Raw genomic sequence first — 17,893 nt, forward strand, 5'->3', positions numbered from 1 at the left:
CTTACCTCTTCATGTGCATTTTGGCTAAGTCCTTCAATATAGCTTACCTCTTCATGTGCATTGTGGCTAAGTCCTCCAGTATAGCTTACCTCTTCATGTGCATTGTGGCTAAGTCCTTCAGTATAGCTTACCTCTTCATGTGCATTGTGGCTTAGTCCTCCAGTATAGCTTACCTCTTCATATGCATTGTGGCAAAGTCCTCCAGTATAGCTTATCTCTTCTTGTGCATTGGGGCTAAGTCCTCCAGTATAGCTTACCTCTTCATGTTCATTGTGGCTAAGTCCTCTAGTATAGCTTACCTCTTCTTGTGCATTGGGGCTAAGTCCTTTAGTATAGCTTACCTCTTCATGTGCATTGTGGCTTAGTCCTTCAGTATAGCTTACCTCTTCTTGTGCATTGGGGCTAAGTCCTTCAGTATAGCTTACCTCTTCATGTGCATTGTGACTTAGTCCTCCAGTATAGCTTACCTCTTCATGTGCATTGTGCCTAAGTCCTCCAGTATAGCTTACCTCTTCATGTGCATTGTGGCTAAGTCCTTCAGTATAGCTTACTTCTTCATGTGCATTGTGGCTAAGTCCTTCAGTATAGCTTACCTCTTCATGTGCATTGTGGCCAGGTCCCCCAGTATAGCTCACCTTTTAATGTCAACAATTAAGTTAATCCCACAGATTAAATAGTCGCTAAAAAGGAATATTAACAAATTTGTTTGAAATATTTCTCTCACAATGGACATACTAGCATATCCCTGAGAGTTACAGTGCTATGCAGCACTTTTGGGAAACCCAGAGAAAATTGTATTAATTTAGGTTAATAATAAAATGACATATCATAATAAATGGTTTAAACACAGGCAGGGTATTCATGGCATAATAACGTACTAAAAATTACAGGCATAATAAACTACTATCTGACACTTTAGAAATATTAAAAAATACAAATATTCCCATCATTTTTAAATGCAGATCACCACCACTTTCTCATTGTTACATACTCCTAATATTTAGCACCTTTAACCAGGAGACTCGGGACACTTTGGACAGAGAGAATGTTAGAGGGGTAGGTTCATGAATTGTCATGGGTAGGTTCTTGTATCATGGGTGGTGTCAATGCCGTCTGGGGACACAGCTGGATGGCCCTAAGTTTCATTTTGTGAAAGCAGGACATTTATAGGGAAGGAAGACTGGCAAAAGGTACAGCTGGGCTGATCTAGAATTTATATCATCAGTCAAAATGGGAATAAATTGTTGATGTGCACAACTACTGCTCTGCGGAAAATCACATAAATCACAAAGTGCACATTTTCAGCAAGATTCAAATAGGCACAGACCTTACTCATGCAGTCAAACCCTACACATATCTCATACCTGAAAAAAAGAAAGGCAACAACAGCACACAACCTACATTTCATATGTGATGTATACCAACAAAATGCTTGACAGTTTGCAACCGTGCATACAAATTATATCATAACAGGACTGGCATATGTTAAAGGGACAGTCTAGTCAGAATAAAATGTTTATGATTCAGATAGGACATGCAATTTTAAACAACTTTTCAATTTACTTTTATCACTAATTTTGCTTTGTTCCCTTGGTATTCTTAGTTGAAAGCTAAACCTGCGCTGTGGAATCTGTTGTCGCTCTACAAATACCTGATAATAATAATAAACCTAGGAGGTTCATATGCTAATTTATTAGACCTTGAAGACTGCCTCTAATCTGAATGCATTTTGACCACTAGAGGGCATTAGTTCATATGTTTCATATGCTAATTTCTTAGACCTTGAAGACTGCCTCTAATCTGAATGCATTTTGACCACTAGAGGGCTTTAGTTCATATCTTTTTAAACAATAACAAATTTCAAGTAGACTGTCCCTTTATGTATAGGGCTTTTTTTTTTTACTAAAAGAATAATAAAAAAAAGTGCTGCCAAAGACAAGGTATATGGCTGATAGTTATTTCCATCTTAAAGGGCTCATCATTAACAATTAACATTCTGATAATTATCAAATGATGGATTGCGATAGCCCATAATTTCAGGTATGTTCTTCCAAGAAAATGTTTATTTTTATTGCAAACTATGAAATATTTATTAACATGTTTTTTATATATTATTTTGTAGGTCCAATATTGGAGTTGAAATACCAACACATTTCAAGTTCATAGATGTCGTGAGTTGTAACAGTGAGTTCAACTCTTATTTCTGTTAAACTTGAATCAAGGGGGAAATGATCACAAATGAGAAGTATGCAGGGTAGTTATAGGCATATCTGGGGAAATGATCACACATGATAAGTATGCAGGGTAGTTATAGGCATATCTGGGGAAATGATCACACATGATAAGTATGCAGGGTAGTTATAGGCATATCTGGGGAAATGATCACACATGATAAGTATGCAGGGTAGTTATAGGCATATCTGGGGAAATGATCACACATGATAAGTATGCAGGGTAGTTATAGGCGTATCAGGGGAAATGATCACACATGATAAGTATGCAGGGTAGTTATAGGCATATCTGGGGAAATGATCACACATGATAAGTATGCAGGGTAGTTATAGACATATCTGGGGAAATGATCACACATGATAAGTATGCAGGGTAGTTATAGGCATATCTGGGGAAATGATCACACATGATAAGTATGCAGGGTGGTTATAGGCATATCTGGGGAAATGATCACACATGATAAGTATGCAGGGTAGTTATAGGCATATCTGGGGAAATGATCACACACGATAAGTATGCAGGGTAGTTATAGGCATATCTGGGGAAATGATCACACATGATAAGTATGCAGGGTAGTTATAGGCATATCTGGGGAAATGATCACACATGATAAGTATGCAGGGTAGTTATAGGCATATCTGGGGAAATGATCACACATGATAAGTATGCAGGGTAGTTATAGGCATATCTGGGGAAATGATCACACATGATAAGTATGCAGGGTAGTTATAGGCATATCTGGGGAAATGATCACACATGATAAGTATGCAGGGTAGTTATAGACATATCTGGGGAAATGATCACACATGATAAGTATGCAGGGTAGTTATAGGCATATCTGGGGAAATGATCACACACGATAAGTATGCAGGGTAGTTATAGACATATCTGGGGAAATGATCACACATGATAAGTATGCAGGGTAGTTATAGACATATCTGGGGAAATGATCACACATGATAAGTATGGCAGGGTAGTTATAGGCATATCTGGGGAAATGATCACACATGATAAGTATGCAGGGTAGTTATAGGCACATCTGGGGAAATGATCACACATGATAAGTATGCAGGGTAGTTATAGGCATATCTGGGGAAATGATCACACATGATAAGTATGCAGGGTAGTTATAGACATATCTGGGGAAATGATCACACATGATAAGTATGCAGGGTAGTTATAGGCATATCTGGGGAAATGATCACACATGATAAGTATGCAGGGTAGTTATAGACATATCTGGGGAAATGATCACACATGATAAGTATGCAGGGTAGTTATAGGCATATCTGGGGAAATGATCACACATGATAAGTATGCAGGGTAGTTATAGGCATATCTGGGGAAATGATCACACATGATAAGTATGCAGGGTAGTTATAGGCATATCTGGGGAAATGATCACACATGATAAGTATGCAGGGTAGTTATAGGCATATCTGGGGAAATGATCACACATGAGAAGTATGCAGGGTAGTTATAGGCATATCTGGGGAAATGATCACACATGATAAGTATGCAGGGTGGTTATAGGCATATCTGGGGAAATGATCACACATGATAAGTATGCAGGGTAGTTATAGGCATATCTGGGGAAATGATCACACATGATAAGTATGCAGGGTAGTTATAGGCATATCTGGGGAAATGATCACACACGATAAGTATGCAGGGTAGTTATAGGCATATCTGGGGAAATGATCACACACGATAAGTATGCAGGGTAGTTATAGGCATATCTGGGGAAATGATCACACACGATAAGTATGCAGGGTAGTTATAGACATATCTGGGGAAATGATCACACATGATAAGTATGCAGGGTAGTTATAGGCATATCTGGGGAAATGATCACACACGATAAGTATGCAGGGTAGTTATAGGCATATCTGGGGAAATGATCACACATGATAAGTATGCAGGGTAGTTATAGGCATATCTGGGGAAATGATCACACATGATAAGTATGCAGGGTAGTTATAGGCATATCTGGGGAAATGATCACACACGATAAGTATGCAGGGTAGTTATAGGCATATCTGGGGAAATGATCACACACGATAAGTATGCAGGGTAGTTATAGGCATATCTGGGGAAATGATCACACATGATAAGTATGCAGGGTAGTTATAGGCATATCTGGGGAAATGATCACACATGATAAGTATGCAGGGTAGTTATAGACATATCTGGGGAAATGATCACACATGATAAGTATGCAGGGTAGTTATAGGCATATCTGGGGAAATGATCACACATGATAAGTATGCAGGGTAGTTATAGACATATCTGGGGAAATGATCACACATGATAAGTATGCAGGGTAGTTATAGGCATATCTGGGGAAATGATCACACATGATAAGTATGCAGGGTAGTTATGGGCATATCTGGGGAAATGATCACACATGATAAGTATGCAGGGTAGTTATAGACATATCTGGGGAAATGATCACACACGATAAGTATGCAGGGTAGTTATAGACATATCTGGGGAAATGATCACACATGATAAGTATGCAGGGTAGTTATAGACATATCTGGGGAAATGATCACACATGATAAGTATGCAGGGTAGTTATAGGCATATCTGGGGAAATGATCACACATGATAAGTATGCTGGGTAGTTATAGGCATATCTGGGGAAATGATCACACATGATAAGTATGCAGGGTAGTTATAGGCATATCTGGGGAAATGATCACACATGATAAGTATGCAGGGTAGTTATAGGCATATCTGGGGAAATGATCACACATGATAAGTATGCAGGGTAGTTATAGACATATCTGGGGAAATGATCACACATGATAAGTATGCAGGGTAGTTATAGGCATATCTGGGGAAATGATCACACATGATAAGTATGCAGGGTAGTTATAGGCATATCTGGGGAAATGATCACACATGATAAGTATGCAGGGTAGTTATAGGCGTATCTGGGGAAATGATCACACATGATAAGTATGCTGGGTAGTTATAGGCATATCTGGGGAAATGATCACACATGATAAGTATGCAGGGTAGTTATAGGCATATCTGGGGAAATGATCACACATGATAAGTATGCAGGGTAGTTATAGGCATATCTGGGGAAATGATCACACATGATAAGTATGCAGGGTAGTTATAGGCATATCTGGGGAAATGATCACACATGATAAGTATGCAGGGTAGTTATAGGCATATCTGGGGAAATGATCACACATGATAAGTATGCAGGGTAGTTATAGGCATATCTGGGGAAATGATCACACATGATAAGTATGCAGGGTAGTTATAGACATATCTGGGGAAATGATCACACACGATAAGTATGCAGGGTAGTTATAGGCGTATCTGGGGAAATGATCACACATGATAAGTATGCAGGGTAGTTATAGGCGTATCTGGGGAAATGATCACACATGATAAGTATGCAGGGTAGTTATAGGCATATCTGGGGAAATGATCACACATGATAAGTATGCAGGGTAGTTATAGGCATATCTGGGGAAATGATCACACATGATAAGTATGCAGGGTAGTTATAGGCATATCTGGGGAAATGATCACAAATTATAAGTATGCAGGGTAGTTATAGGCATATCTGGGGAAATGATCACACATGATAAGTATGCAGGGTAGTTATAGACATATCTGGGGAAATGATCACACATGAGAAGTATGCAGGGTAGTTATAGGCATATCTGGGGAAATGATCACACATGATAAGTATGCAGGGTAGTTATAGGCATATCTGGGGAAATGATCACACATGATAAGTATGCAGGGTAGTTATAGGCATATCTGGGGAAATGATCACACATGATAAGTATGCAGGGTAGTTATAGGCATATCTGGGGAAATGATCACACATGATAAGTATGCTGGGTAGTTATAGGCATATCTGGGGAAATGATCACACATGATAAGTATGCAGGGTAGTTATAGACATATCTGGGGAAATGATCACACATGATAAGTATGCAGGGTAGTTATAGACATATCTGGGGAAATGATCACACATGATAAGTATGCAGGGTAGTTATAGGCATATCTGGGGAAATGATCACACATGATAAGTATGCAGGGTAGTTATAGGCATATCTGGGGAAATGATCACACATGATAAGTATGCAGGGTAGTTATAGACATATCTGGGGAAATGATCACACATGATAAGTATGCAGGGTAGTTATAGGCATATCTGGGGAAATGATCACACATGATAAGTATGCAGGGTAGTTATATGCATATCTGGGGAAATGATCACACACGATAAGTATGCAGGGTAGTTATAGACATATCTGGGGAAATGATCACACACGATAAGTATGCAGGGTAGTTATAGGCATATCTGGGGAAATGATCACACATGATAAGTATGCAGGGTAGTTATAGACATATCTGGGGAAATGATCACACATGATAAGTATGCAGGGTAGTTATAGACATATCTGGGGAAATGATCACACATGATAAGTATGCAGGGTAGTTATAGGCATATCTGGGGAAATGATCACACATGATAAGTATGCAGGGTAGTTATAGGCATATCTGGGGAAATGATCACACACGATAAGTATGCAGGGTAGTTATGGGCATATCTGGGGAAATGATCACACATGATAAGTATGCAGGGTAGTTATAGGACATATCTGGGGAAATGATCACACACGATAAGTATGCAGGGTAGTTATAGGCATATCTGGGGAAATGATCACACATGATAAGTATGCAGGGTAGTTATAGGCATATCAGGGGAAATGATCACACATGATAAGTATGCAGGGTAGTTATAGGCGTATCTGGGGAAATGATCACACATGATAAGTATGCAGGGTAGTTATAGGCATATCTGGGGAAATGATCACACATGATAAGTATGCAGGGTAGTTATAGGCATATCAGGGGAAATGATCACACATGATAAGTATGCAGGGTAGTTATAGGCGTATCTGGGGAAATGATCACACACGATAAGTATGCAGGGTAGTTATAGGCGTATCTGGGGAAATGATCACACATGATAAGTATGCAGGGTGGTTATAGGCACATCTGGGGAAATGATCACACACGATAAGTATGCTGGGTAGTTATAGGCATATCTGGGGAAATGATCACACATGATAAGTATGCAGGGTAGTTATAGGCATATCTGGGGAAATGATCACACATGATAAGTATGCAGGGTAGTTATAGGCATATCTGGGGAAATGATCACACATGATAAGTATGCAGGGTAGTTATAGACATATCTGGGGAAATGATCACACACATGATAAGTATGCAGGGTAGTTATAGGCATATCTGGGGAAATGATCACACATGATAAGTATGCAGGGTAGTTATAGGCATATCTGGGGAAATGATCACACACGATAAGTATGCAGGGTAGTTATAGGCATATCTGGGGAAATGATCACACATGATAAGTATGCAGGGTAGTTATAGGCATATCTGGGGAAATGATCACACATGATAAGTATGCAGGGTAGTTATAGGCATATCTGGGGAAATGATCACACACGATAAGTATGCAGGGTAGTTATAGACATATCTGGGGAAATGATCACACATGATAAGTATGCAGGGTAGTTATAGGCATATCTGGGGAAATGATCACACACGATAAGTATGCAGGGTAGTTATAGACATATCTGGGGAAATGATCACACATGATAAGTATGCAGGGTAGTTATAGGCATATCTGGGGAAATGATCACAAATGAGAAGTATGCAGGGTAGTTATAGGCATATCTTGCTTTGCTGTAGCTATTTTTAAAGTGTTGAATTAAAGGATAGGAAAGTCAAAATTTAACTTGCATGATTTAGATAGAGCGTGTCATTTTATTATTGTTTATTTAAATTCCAAGACACTGTACAAGACAAAAAATAAAAATGATACATTTGTAATCATGTACAATAAATGAAAAAAACAAAAAAAAACAAATGTTAAAGCATTCCATATTCCACAAATTCCACAGATATTAGTTTATACAATACAACATTAGTTGTATCTGTCATACATGGATATAACTACATTGTACATTATTCAGAAAATAGAAAGAGATCAATTATCTCCAACAGTGGCTTTGGAGAATTTTTACACCACTATTACCCCTTATGTGAAAAAAAAAAGGATGATAAATAAAAAGAAAAAAAAAAAAAGGGGGAACACACCAATCTGCTCTCCTCCACCCTTCCCAGCAGCCTACCAGTTCCCTAGAAGAAATATTTCTGAATTTTGGAATTGGAAGATCAAATGATTTATTTCTGCAGAGGAAAATATTTTTATTAATGCTGCCCAGTTATTAAAAAAGTTTCTAATATCATGCTCATTATCTAATACATTGCTTTTTCATTCAGTTCTTAACTTCAGAGGTGCTTGGAAGTGCTCGACTTTTCCATTTTTTACAAATTAGATATCTAGTGGCAAGGATGGAGGAAATTACTGTTTTTTTGCTGGACTGTTTACCAGGTTCATTCTTAAGACAAAATATTATCTGGAAGAGTGATAAAGCAACAGGAGCTATCTTTAATGCGTTCTTTAGCCAGAATTCCAATTTGATCCAAAAGTTTCTTATTTTTGGACAGGACCATAGCATATTTATTAAACCAGCTGCAGGATATGAACATTTAGGGCATCTATTAAATCCAATGTTGCAACACCTGAGGCCTCTCTCGGGGGTAAAATATGCTCTATGAAGAAGTTTAACATGTGCTTCACGCCAGGTCGCAGAGAGTGTAGCCTGAGCTATTTTGTTAATTGACAGTTGAAGGGTTTTTGATTCAATATTGCTCTGGGCAATTAATGAATTCCAGTCTGATTCCAATTTTGTTAGAATTGGAGCACCTTTACTAGTGCCCAAGAGACAGTAGCATGGAGCAATGGACATATGGCCATTTCTAGTTAATACGAGCCAGTTCTCCAGTTTACCTAATCCCCAATTCCAGCCCGCTTCTTTAATTATTTCCAAAGCAAAATGCCTTAACTGCAGGTAGGCAAAAAAATCTTTATTAGGCAAACTAAATTCTGTTTTCAATTCCTGAAACATTGTAATACATTTCCTGTCCTTGTCTACTACTTGACATACCCTGTTTAATCCAGCGTTGTGCCACCCTCTAAACATCGAAGAGTTTAAACCTGCTTGGAATTTCGGATTCCCTATTATAGGTAAATAATAGGAAACCATACTATTAATTGAAAGAAGATTGGTTATTTTATACCACGCCTTGAGTGGGTTAAAAATTGTTTTAATCCTCTTAATTTCTGCCGGTATTTTCTTTGGCACAGAGTAAATCAATGCAGATGGAAAATATGGGTTACAGACATTGATTTCAAGCTCATTATTTAGAACTTAGTTATTAGATGAAATCCAATCAGTTACTAAACGAGCAAGAAAGCTAAGGCCTAGATTTAGAGTTTGGCGGTAGCCGTGAAAACCAGCGTTAGAGGCTCCTAACGCTGGTTTAAGGCTACCGCCGGTATTTGGAGTCAGTCAGGAAAGGGTCTAACGCTCACTTTTCAGCCGTGACTTTTCCATACCGCAGATCCCCTTACGTCAATTGGGTATCCTATCTTTTCAATGGGATCTTTCTAACTCCGGTATTTAGAGTCGTGTCTGAAGTGAGCGTTAGAATTCTAACGACAAAACTCCAGCCGCAGAAAAAAAGTCAGTAGTTAAGAGCTTTCTGGGCTAACGCCGGTTCATAAAGCTCTTAACTACTGTGCTCTAAAGTACACTAACACCCATAAACTACCTATGTACCCCTAAACCGAGGCCCCCCCACATCACCCGCCACTCTATAAAAATTTTTAACCCCTAATCTTCCGCTCCGTACACTGCCGCCAACTACGTTATCCCTATGTACCCCTAATCTGCTGCCCCTCTCTGCTAGGGGAATCACTTGAACAATTAGTCAAGGAACCAACTCGTAAGGAAGCTATATTAGATCTAATACTTACAAACAGTGATACAAATTCAGATGTGTCTGTAGGTGAGAACTTAGGATCCAGTGATCATCAATCTGTTTGGTTTAGTATTCATGTTCAGGAACTGTCCACCCAGACTAAAACAAAAGTTTTAGACTTTAGGACGGCAGATTTTTCATTAATGGGAGAATACCTAAAAAACTATTTAAAGGGGGAAAACTCTTATTACAGGGGTTCAAGAACAGTGGGAATTTGTGAAAGGTGCCATTTTAGATGCAACCGCACACTGTATTAGACATGTCTGTAAAAGTAAAAGAAAGCGGAAACCAATTTGGTTTTCCAAAGAAGTAGCACATGCTGTAAAGACAAAAAAGATAGCTTATAAAAATTACAGACACACACAAGCAGATGATGATATGAAAATATGGAGACTCCAACAAAAAAAGACTAAGCAGTTAATTAGGAAGGTTAAAGCTCATGCAGAAGAGAAGATAGCACAGTCAGTAAAACATGGGGACAAAACATTCTTTAGATATATCAGTGAAAGAAGAAAAAATAAGGTAGGAATAGTAAAATTGAAATCAGTTGATGGTAGAATAATAGAAGGAGATAAGGAGATTGCAGACTGTCTCAATGATTACTTCTGTTCTCACTAAAGATTGTGAAGATACAATGTCTACATTAAGGGATGCTACGCAAAATAGAAACAAGCTTAACAGTAATCTTTTTACAGAGGATGAGGTTTTGTTAGCATTATCAAAAATAAATGTTACAAAGGCAGTGGGTCCTGATAATATTCATCCAAGGGTTTTAAAAGAACTTCGATCAGTGCTTAGTGTCCCATTAACTGATCTGTTTAATCAGTCACTATTAACAGGAGCTGTCCCAGATGATTGGAGAATAGCAAATGTAATACCTCTTCATAAAAAGGGCAGTAGAGAAGAATCTGGCAACTACAGGCCAGTTAGTTTAACTTCAGTAGTAGGGAAATTAATGGAAAGCCTCTTAAAAGAAAGAATTATGACTTACATAAAGACAAACAATTTAGAGGACCAAAATCAGCATGGTTTTACTTCAGGGAGATCATGTCAGACTAATCTAATTGACTTCTTTGATTATGTAACAAAAGTATTATACAAGGGAGGAGCAGTTGATGTAGCATATCTAGATTTCAGCAAAGCATTTGACACCGTCCCACACAATAAACTTATTCACAAACTATATCTCCTTGGTCTAGATTCAAAAATTGTGAACTGGGTGGAATGCTGGCTTAAGGACAGAAAACAAAGTTTCTTAGTAAATGGAGTTCATTCAGCAGAGGGGGCTGTTACTAGTGGTGTTCCTCAGGGGTCAGTTCTGGGGCCTGTTTTGTTTAACATATTTATCTGCGATATCAGCAAAGGGCTACAGGGGAAAGTATGTCTCTTTGCAGATGATACAAAAATTTGCAACAGAGTGGATGTTCCAGGGGGGGTAGACAAAATGAGAAGTGATGTACAACAATTGGAGGATTGGACAAACGACTGGGATCTAAAGTTTAACACAGCAAAGTGTAAAATAATGCATTTAGGGAAGAAAAATCCAAATGTTAATTACAGACTCAATGACACTTTACTGACTGTTACAGACGAGGAACAGGACTTGGGAATTATTATTTCAGATGATTTAAAACTTAGTAAACAATGTAGTAATGCAGCGAGTAAGGCTAGCAGAATGCTTGGATGTATTGTTAGAGGTATTTGCAGCAGAAATAGTAAGGTTCTTATGCCACTTTATAGATCATTAGTTAGGCCTCATCTTGAGTATTGTGTGCAGTTCTGGAGGCCATATCTTCAGAAGGATATTAACAAACTTGAATCTGTGCAAAGGAGGGCTACCAAAATGGTACATGGTCTAAAAAATAAAACTTACCAGGATAGGCTCAATGACCTAAATATGTATAGCTTAGAGGAGAGAAGGGAAAGAGGTGATATGATAGCAACTTTCAAGTACATTAAAGGGTTTAGTAAAACTGAGGCTGTGGGTATTTTACATAAAATGGAAAATTCAAGAACAAGGGGTCATGAGCTCAAGCTAAAGGGTAGTAGATTCAGGAGTAATTTGAGGAAGCACTTCTTTACAGAAAGAGTGATTGATTTATGGAATAAACTTCCTCAAGAGGTAGTAGCAACAAACACTGTGGGGGGACTTTAAAAATGCATGGGACAAGCATAGGGCTATCCTACGAACTAGATAAGTTTATACTGTTAGGTAAGGTCGGGCAGACTTGCTGGGCCTATGGCTCTTATCTGCCGTCAATATCTATGTTTCTAACACCCGCCGACCCCTATATTATATTTATTAACCCCTAATCTGCCGCACCCGCTATCGCTGACCCCCTGCATATTATTATTAACCCCTAATCTGCCGTCTGCACGCCGCCGCCGCCACCTACATTATAGCTATGTACCCCTAATCTGCTGCCCCTAACACCGCCAACCCCTATATTATATTTATTAACCCCTAATCTGCCCCCCACAACGTCGCCTCCACCTGCCTACACTTATTAACCCCTAATCTGCTGAGCGGACCGCACCGCTACTATAATAAAGTTATTAACCCCTAATCCGCCTCACTCCCGCCTCAATAACCCTATAATAAATAGTATTAACCCCTAATCTGCCCTCCCTAACATTGCCGACACCTAACTTCAAGTATTAACCCCTAATCTGCCGACTGGAGCTCACCGCTATTCTAATAAATGTATTAACCCCTAAAGCTAAGTCTAACCCTAACCCTAACACCCCCCCTAAGTTAAATATAATTTAAATCTAACGAAATAAATTAACTCTTATTAAATAAATTATTCCTATTTAAATCTAAATACTTACCTGTTAAATAAACCCTAATATAGCTACAATATAAATTATAATTATATTGTAGCTATTTTAGGATTAATATTTATTTTACAGGCAACTTTGTATTTATTTTAACCAGGTACAATAGCTAAAATAGTTAAAATAATTAGAAAATTACCTGTAAAATAAATCCTAACCTAAGTTACAATTAAACCTAACACTACACTATCAATAAATAAATTAAATACAATACCTACAATTATCTACAATTAAACCTAACACTACACTATCAATAAATAAATTAAATACAATTCCTACAAATAAATACAATTAAATAAACTAACTAAAGTACAAAAAAAAAAAAGAACTAAGTTACAAAAAATAAAAAAATATTTACAAACATTAGAAAAATATTACAACAATTTTAAACTAATTACACCTACTCTAAGCCCCCTAATAAAATAACAAAGATCCCCAAAATAAAAAAATGCCCTACCCTATTCTAAATTACAAAAGTTCAAAGCTCTTTTACCTTACCATCCCTGAACAGGGCCCTTTGCGGGGCATGCCCCAAAGAATTCAGCTCTTCTGCCTGTAAAAAAACACATACAATACCCCCCCCAACATTACAACCCACCACCCACATACCCCTAATCTAACCCAAACCCCCCTTAAATAAACCTAACACTAAGCCCCTGAAGATCTTCCTACCTTATCTTCACCTCACCAGGTATCACCGATCCGTCCTGGCTCCAAAATCTTCATCCAACCCAAGCGGGGGGCTAGACATCCATCATCCGGCGCTGAAGAGGTCCAGAAGAGGCTTCAAAATCTTCATCCTATCCGGGAAGAAGAGGCGATCCAGACCGGCAACCATCTTGATCCAAGCGGCATCTTCTATCTTCATCCGATGAGGACCGGCTCCATCGTGAAGACCTCCAGCGCGGATCAATCTTCTTCCGACGACGTCCAACTGAAGAATGACGGTTCCTTTAAGGGACGTCATCCAAGATGGCGTCCCTCGAATTCCGATTGGCTGATAGGATTCTATCAGCCAATCGGAATTAAGGTAGGAAAATTCTGATTGGCTGATGGAATCAGCCAATCAGATTGAGCTCGCATTCTATTGGCTGTTCCGATCAGCCAATAGAATGCGAGCTCAATCTGATTGGCTGATCGGATCAGCCAATCGGATTGAACTTGATTCTGATTGGCTGATTCCATCAGCCAATCAGAATTTTCCTACCTTAATTCCGATTGGCTGATAGAATCCTATCAGCCAATCGGAATTCGAGGGACGCCATCTTGGATGACGTCCCTTAAAGGAACCGTCATTCGGCTAGTAGGCGTCGCTTGAAGAGGTTGGATCCGCGTCCGCCGGAAGAAAGAAGATTGAAGATGCTGCTTGATAGAAGACTTCATCCCGATGATGGACTTCCGACTTCATCCCGATGATGGATTTCTTCAGCCCGCCACTTGGATCCAGACTTCAGCCCGAGGATGGACGTCACTCTTCAGCCCCCCGCTTGGGCTTGGATCAACACTGCCGAGGCTTGGATCAAGACTTCCGAGGACGGATCGGTGAACCTGGCAGGGTGAAGATAAGGTAGGAAGATCTTCAGGGGCTTAGTGTTAGGTTTATTTAAGGGGGGTTTGGGTTAGATTAGGGGTATGTGGGTGGTGGGTTGTAATGTTGAGGGGGGGTATTGTATGTGTTTTTTTTACAGGCAAAAGAGCTGAATTCTTTGGGGCATGCCCCGCAAAGGGCCCTGTTCAGGGCTGGTAAGGTAAAAGAGCTTTGAACTTTTGTAATTTAGAATAGGGTAGGGCATTTTTTTATTTTGGGGGGCTTTGTTATTTTATTAGGGGGCTTAGAGTAGGTGTAATTAGTTTAAAATTGTTGTAATATTTTTCTAATGTTTGTAAATATTTTTTGTACTTTAGTTAGTTTATTTAAATGTATTTATTTGTAGGTATTGTATTTAATTAATTTATTGATAGTGTAGTGTTAGGTTTAATTGTAGATAATTGTAGGTATTTTATTTAATTAATTTATTGATAGTGTAGTGTTAGGTTTAATTGTAACTTAGGTTAGGATTTATTTTACAGGTAATTTTGTAATTATTTTAACTATTTTAGCTATTAAATAGTTCTTAACTATTTAATAGCTATTGTACCTGGTTAAAATAAATACAAAGTTACCTGTAAAATAAATATAAATCCTAAAATAGCTACAATATAATTATAATTTATATTGTAGCTATATTAGGGTTTATTTTACAGGTAAGTATTTAGCTTTAAATAGGAATAAGTTATTTAATAAGAGTTAATTTATTTTGTTAGATTTAAATTATATTTAACTTAGGGGGGTGTTAGTGTTAGGGTTAGACTTAGCTTTAGGGGTTAATACATTTATTAGAATAGCGGTAAGCTCCTGTCGGCATATTAGGGGTTAATACTTGAAGTTAGGTGTCGGCAATGTTAGGGAGGGCAGATTAGGGGTTAATACTATTTATTATAGGGTTATTGAGGCGGGAGTGAGGCGGATTAGGGGTTAATAACTTTATTATAGTAGCGGTGAGATCCGCTCGGCAGATTAGGGGTTAATAAGTGTAGTCAGGTGGAGGCGACGTTGTGGGGGGCAGATTAGGGGTTAATAAATATAATATAGGGGTCGGCGGTGTTAGGGGCAGCAGATTAAGGGTACATAGGGATAATGTAAGTAGTGGCGGTTTACGGAGCGGCAGATTAGGGGTTAAAAATAATATGCAGGGGGTCAGCGATAGCGGGGGCGGCAGATTAGGGGTTAATAAGTGTAAGGCTAGGGGTGTTTAGACTCGGGGTACAAGTTAGAGTGTTAGGTGCAGACGTAGGAAGTGTTTCCCCATAGCAAACAATGGGGCTGCGTTAGGAGCTGAACGCGGCTTTTTTGCAGGTGTTAGGTTTTTTTTCAGCTCAAACAGCCCCATTGTTTCCTATGGGGGAATCGTGCACGAGCACGTTTTTTAAGCTGGCCGCTTGCGTAAGCAACTCTGGTATCGAGAGATGAAGTTGCGTTAAATATGCTCTACGCTCCTTTTTTGGAGCCTAACGCAGCCATTCTGTGGACTCTCAATACCAGAGTTATTTAAAAGGTGCGGCCAGAAAAAAGCCAGCGTTAGCTTTTCGGGTCGTTACCGTCAAAACTCTAAATCTAGCCTTTAGATTGTATAATCTTATATCAGGTAGTGCAAAGCCTCCATATTCCTTCAGTGCTGAAAGTTTGATAAGAGAAATCTTTGATATTTTCTCCTGCCAGAGAAACTGTATCAGCGAGCTGTTAATTAAACAAAAATCTTTTTCTAATAAAACTATGGGAGTGTTTTGGAGGATATAGAGCAGCTTCGGAAGAAGCGCCATTTTGAATAAGGCAATTCGGCCAGAAATTGATAGAGGTAGGTTTTGCCATGTCTTAAATTTTTCTTTAATAAATTTTAATATTGGAGGAATGTTAAGGTTATATAAATCCGCAAACTTAACCGGGATACAAATCCCTAGATATTTAAAAGAGTCTGTGACCTCTCAAAAAGGAATGTTTAAGATAGAATGTTTTAGATAGCTATTTTTCCTAAGCCAGAATATTTCAGACTTCGTCATATTCACTTTGTACCCAGAAAAGGAACCAAAATGATCCATTATCTGAAACAGCTTAGGAATATTTGATTTAGTATTAGGCAGATACAGAAGTAAGTCATCCGCATATAACCCAATTTTTATCTTGTGATTGCGGATTTATATGCCATCAAGGCATTTCCTTATGTTGATTGCTAAAAAGGTTCAATGGCAATATCAAAGAGAAGCGGGGGAGAGAGGGCATCCCTGACGCGTCCCTCTACCCAATGAGATAGGGGGGGAGAGGTTATTATTCACTATCAGTCTTGTAGAAGCTTGACTATATAAATTGCCTACAAATTCAGGGAACTTAACTCTGATGCCAAATTGTATTAATGAGGTATTTATATGCTCATGGAAAATTGAATCGAAAGCCTTTTCGGCATCAATAGATAGAATGGCGAGATTAGGGAGACCCTCTCCCCCGCCATCGGAATCTGACAAATTCTCAAAATACTCAATCACAACTAAGACCTCTCTAATTTTTGCCACAGAGTTGCGTTTGCTTAGAAACCCTGCTTGGTCAGTGTGTATGATTTTTGCAAGTGCCCCCCTGTAATCTAGATGCTAGAATTGCAGTTAAAATTTTGTAATAATAAAATCAGCAATATTCCAGATTTCACCCGCGTTGTAGATAAACGTTCATCAATCAAAAATATATCAATCCTTGATAGGGTTTTATGGGCTTTGGAGAGGCAGGTAAAATTCTGAACAGCAGGATTCTGAGCTCTCCATATATCTCGTAATGTTAAGTTTTGCATGATTTTTTTAAACATCTTAGATTCCAAATTATCTTTTTTTTGTTTCAACTGTTAGGTGTTCCGTCTTAACCTATCGATTGGACATTGAGGTGCCATATTAAAATCGCCGGCAAGAATCAGGTGCCCCGCAGTATATAAAAGAAGTTTAGATTGAAGAGCGTTCCAAAATTCTGTTTCAAACACATTAGGGCCATATATGTTGCAGAGTGTGTAGATTTTTTGGGCAATTTTGACCTTCAGCAGAACATATCTCCCCCCGAGATCAGCTTTGAAGTGAATGATTTCCGGATTTATTCTTTTCCCTATTAATATAGCTACCCCCCTCTTTCTCTTCACACTAGGCGCAAAGTAGATTTCTTTTACACAAGATGCTTTCAGCTTTAAAGATTCCTCTACACTTAAGTGAGTTTCCTGAATGAAGCCTATATCGGTTTGGGCTTTCCGTAGCTGGGCAAGGATTGCCTTTCTTTTAATGGGTGTTGAGATGCCCCCTA

General features: G+C 38.6%; 1 protein-coding gene across 1 annotated transcript in view; it reads left to right on the forward strand.

The window, feature by feature from the left end:
- The window catches only part of LOC128639044 (NXPE family member 4-like), a 112,676-nt gene that overhangs the window by 59,909 nt on the left and 34,874 nt on the right, over nucleotides 1–17,893 (forward strand). Inside the window, 1 exon segment of the mRNA XM_053691185.1 lies at nucleotides 2,123–2,171. Coding sequence (XP_053547160.1) covers nucleotides 2,123–2,171 — 49 coding nt within the window.

The sequence above is a fragment of the Bombina bombina genome, chromosome 8, assembly GCF_027579735.1.
Source record: "Bombina bombina isolate aBomBom1 chromosome 8, aBomBom1.pri, whole genome shotgun sequence".
NCBI classification, from domain to species: domain Eukaryota; kingdom Metazoa; phylum Chordata; class Amphibia; order Anura; family Bombinatoridae; genus Bombina; species Bombina bombina.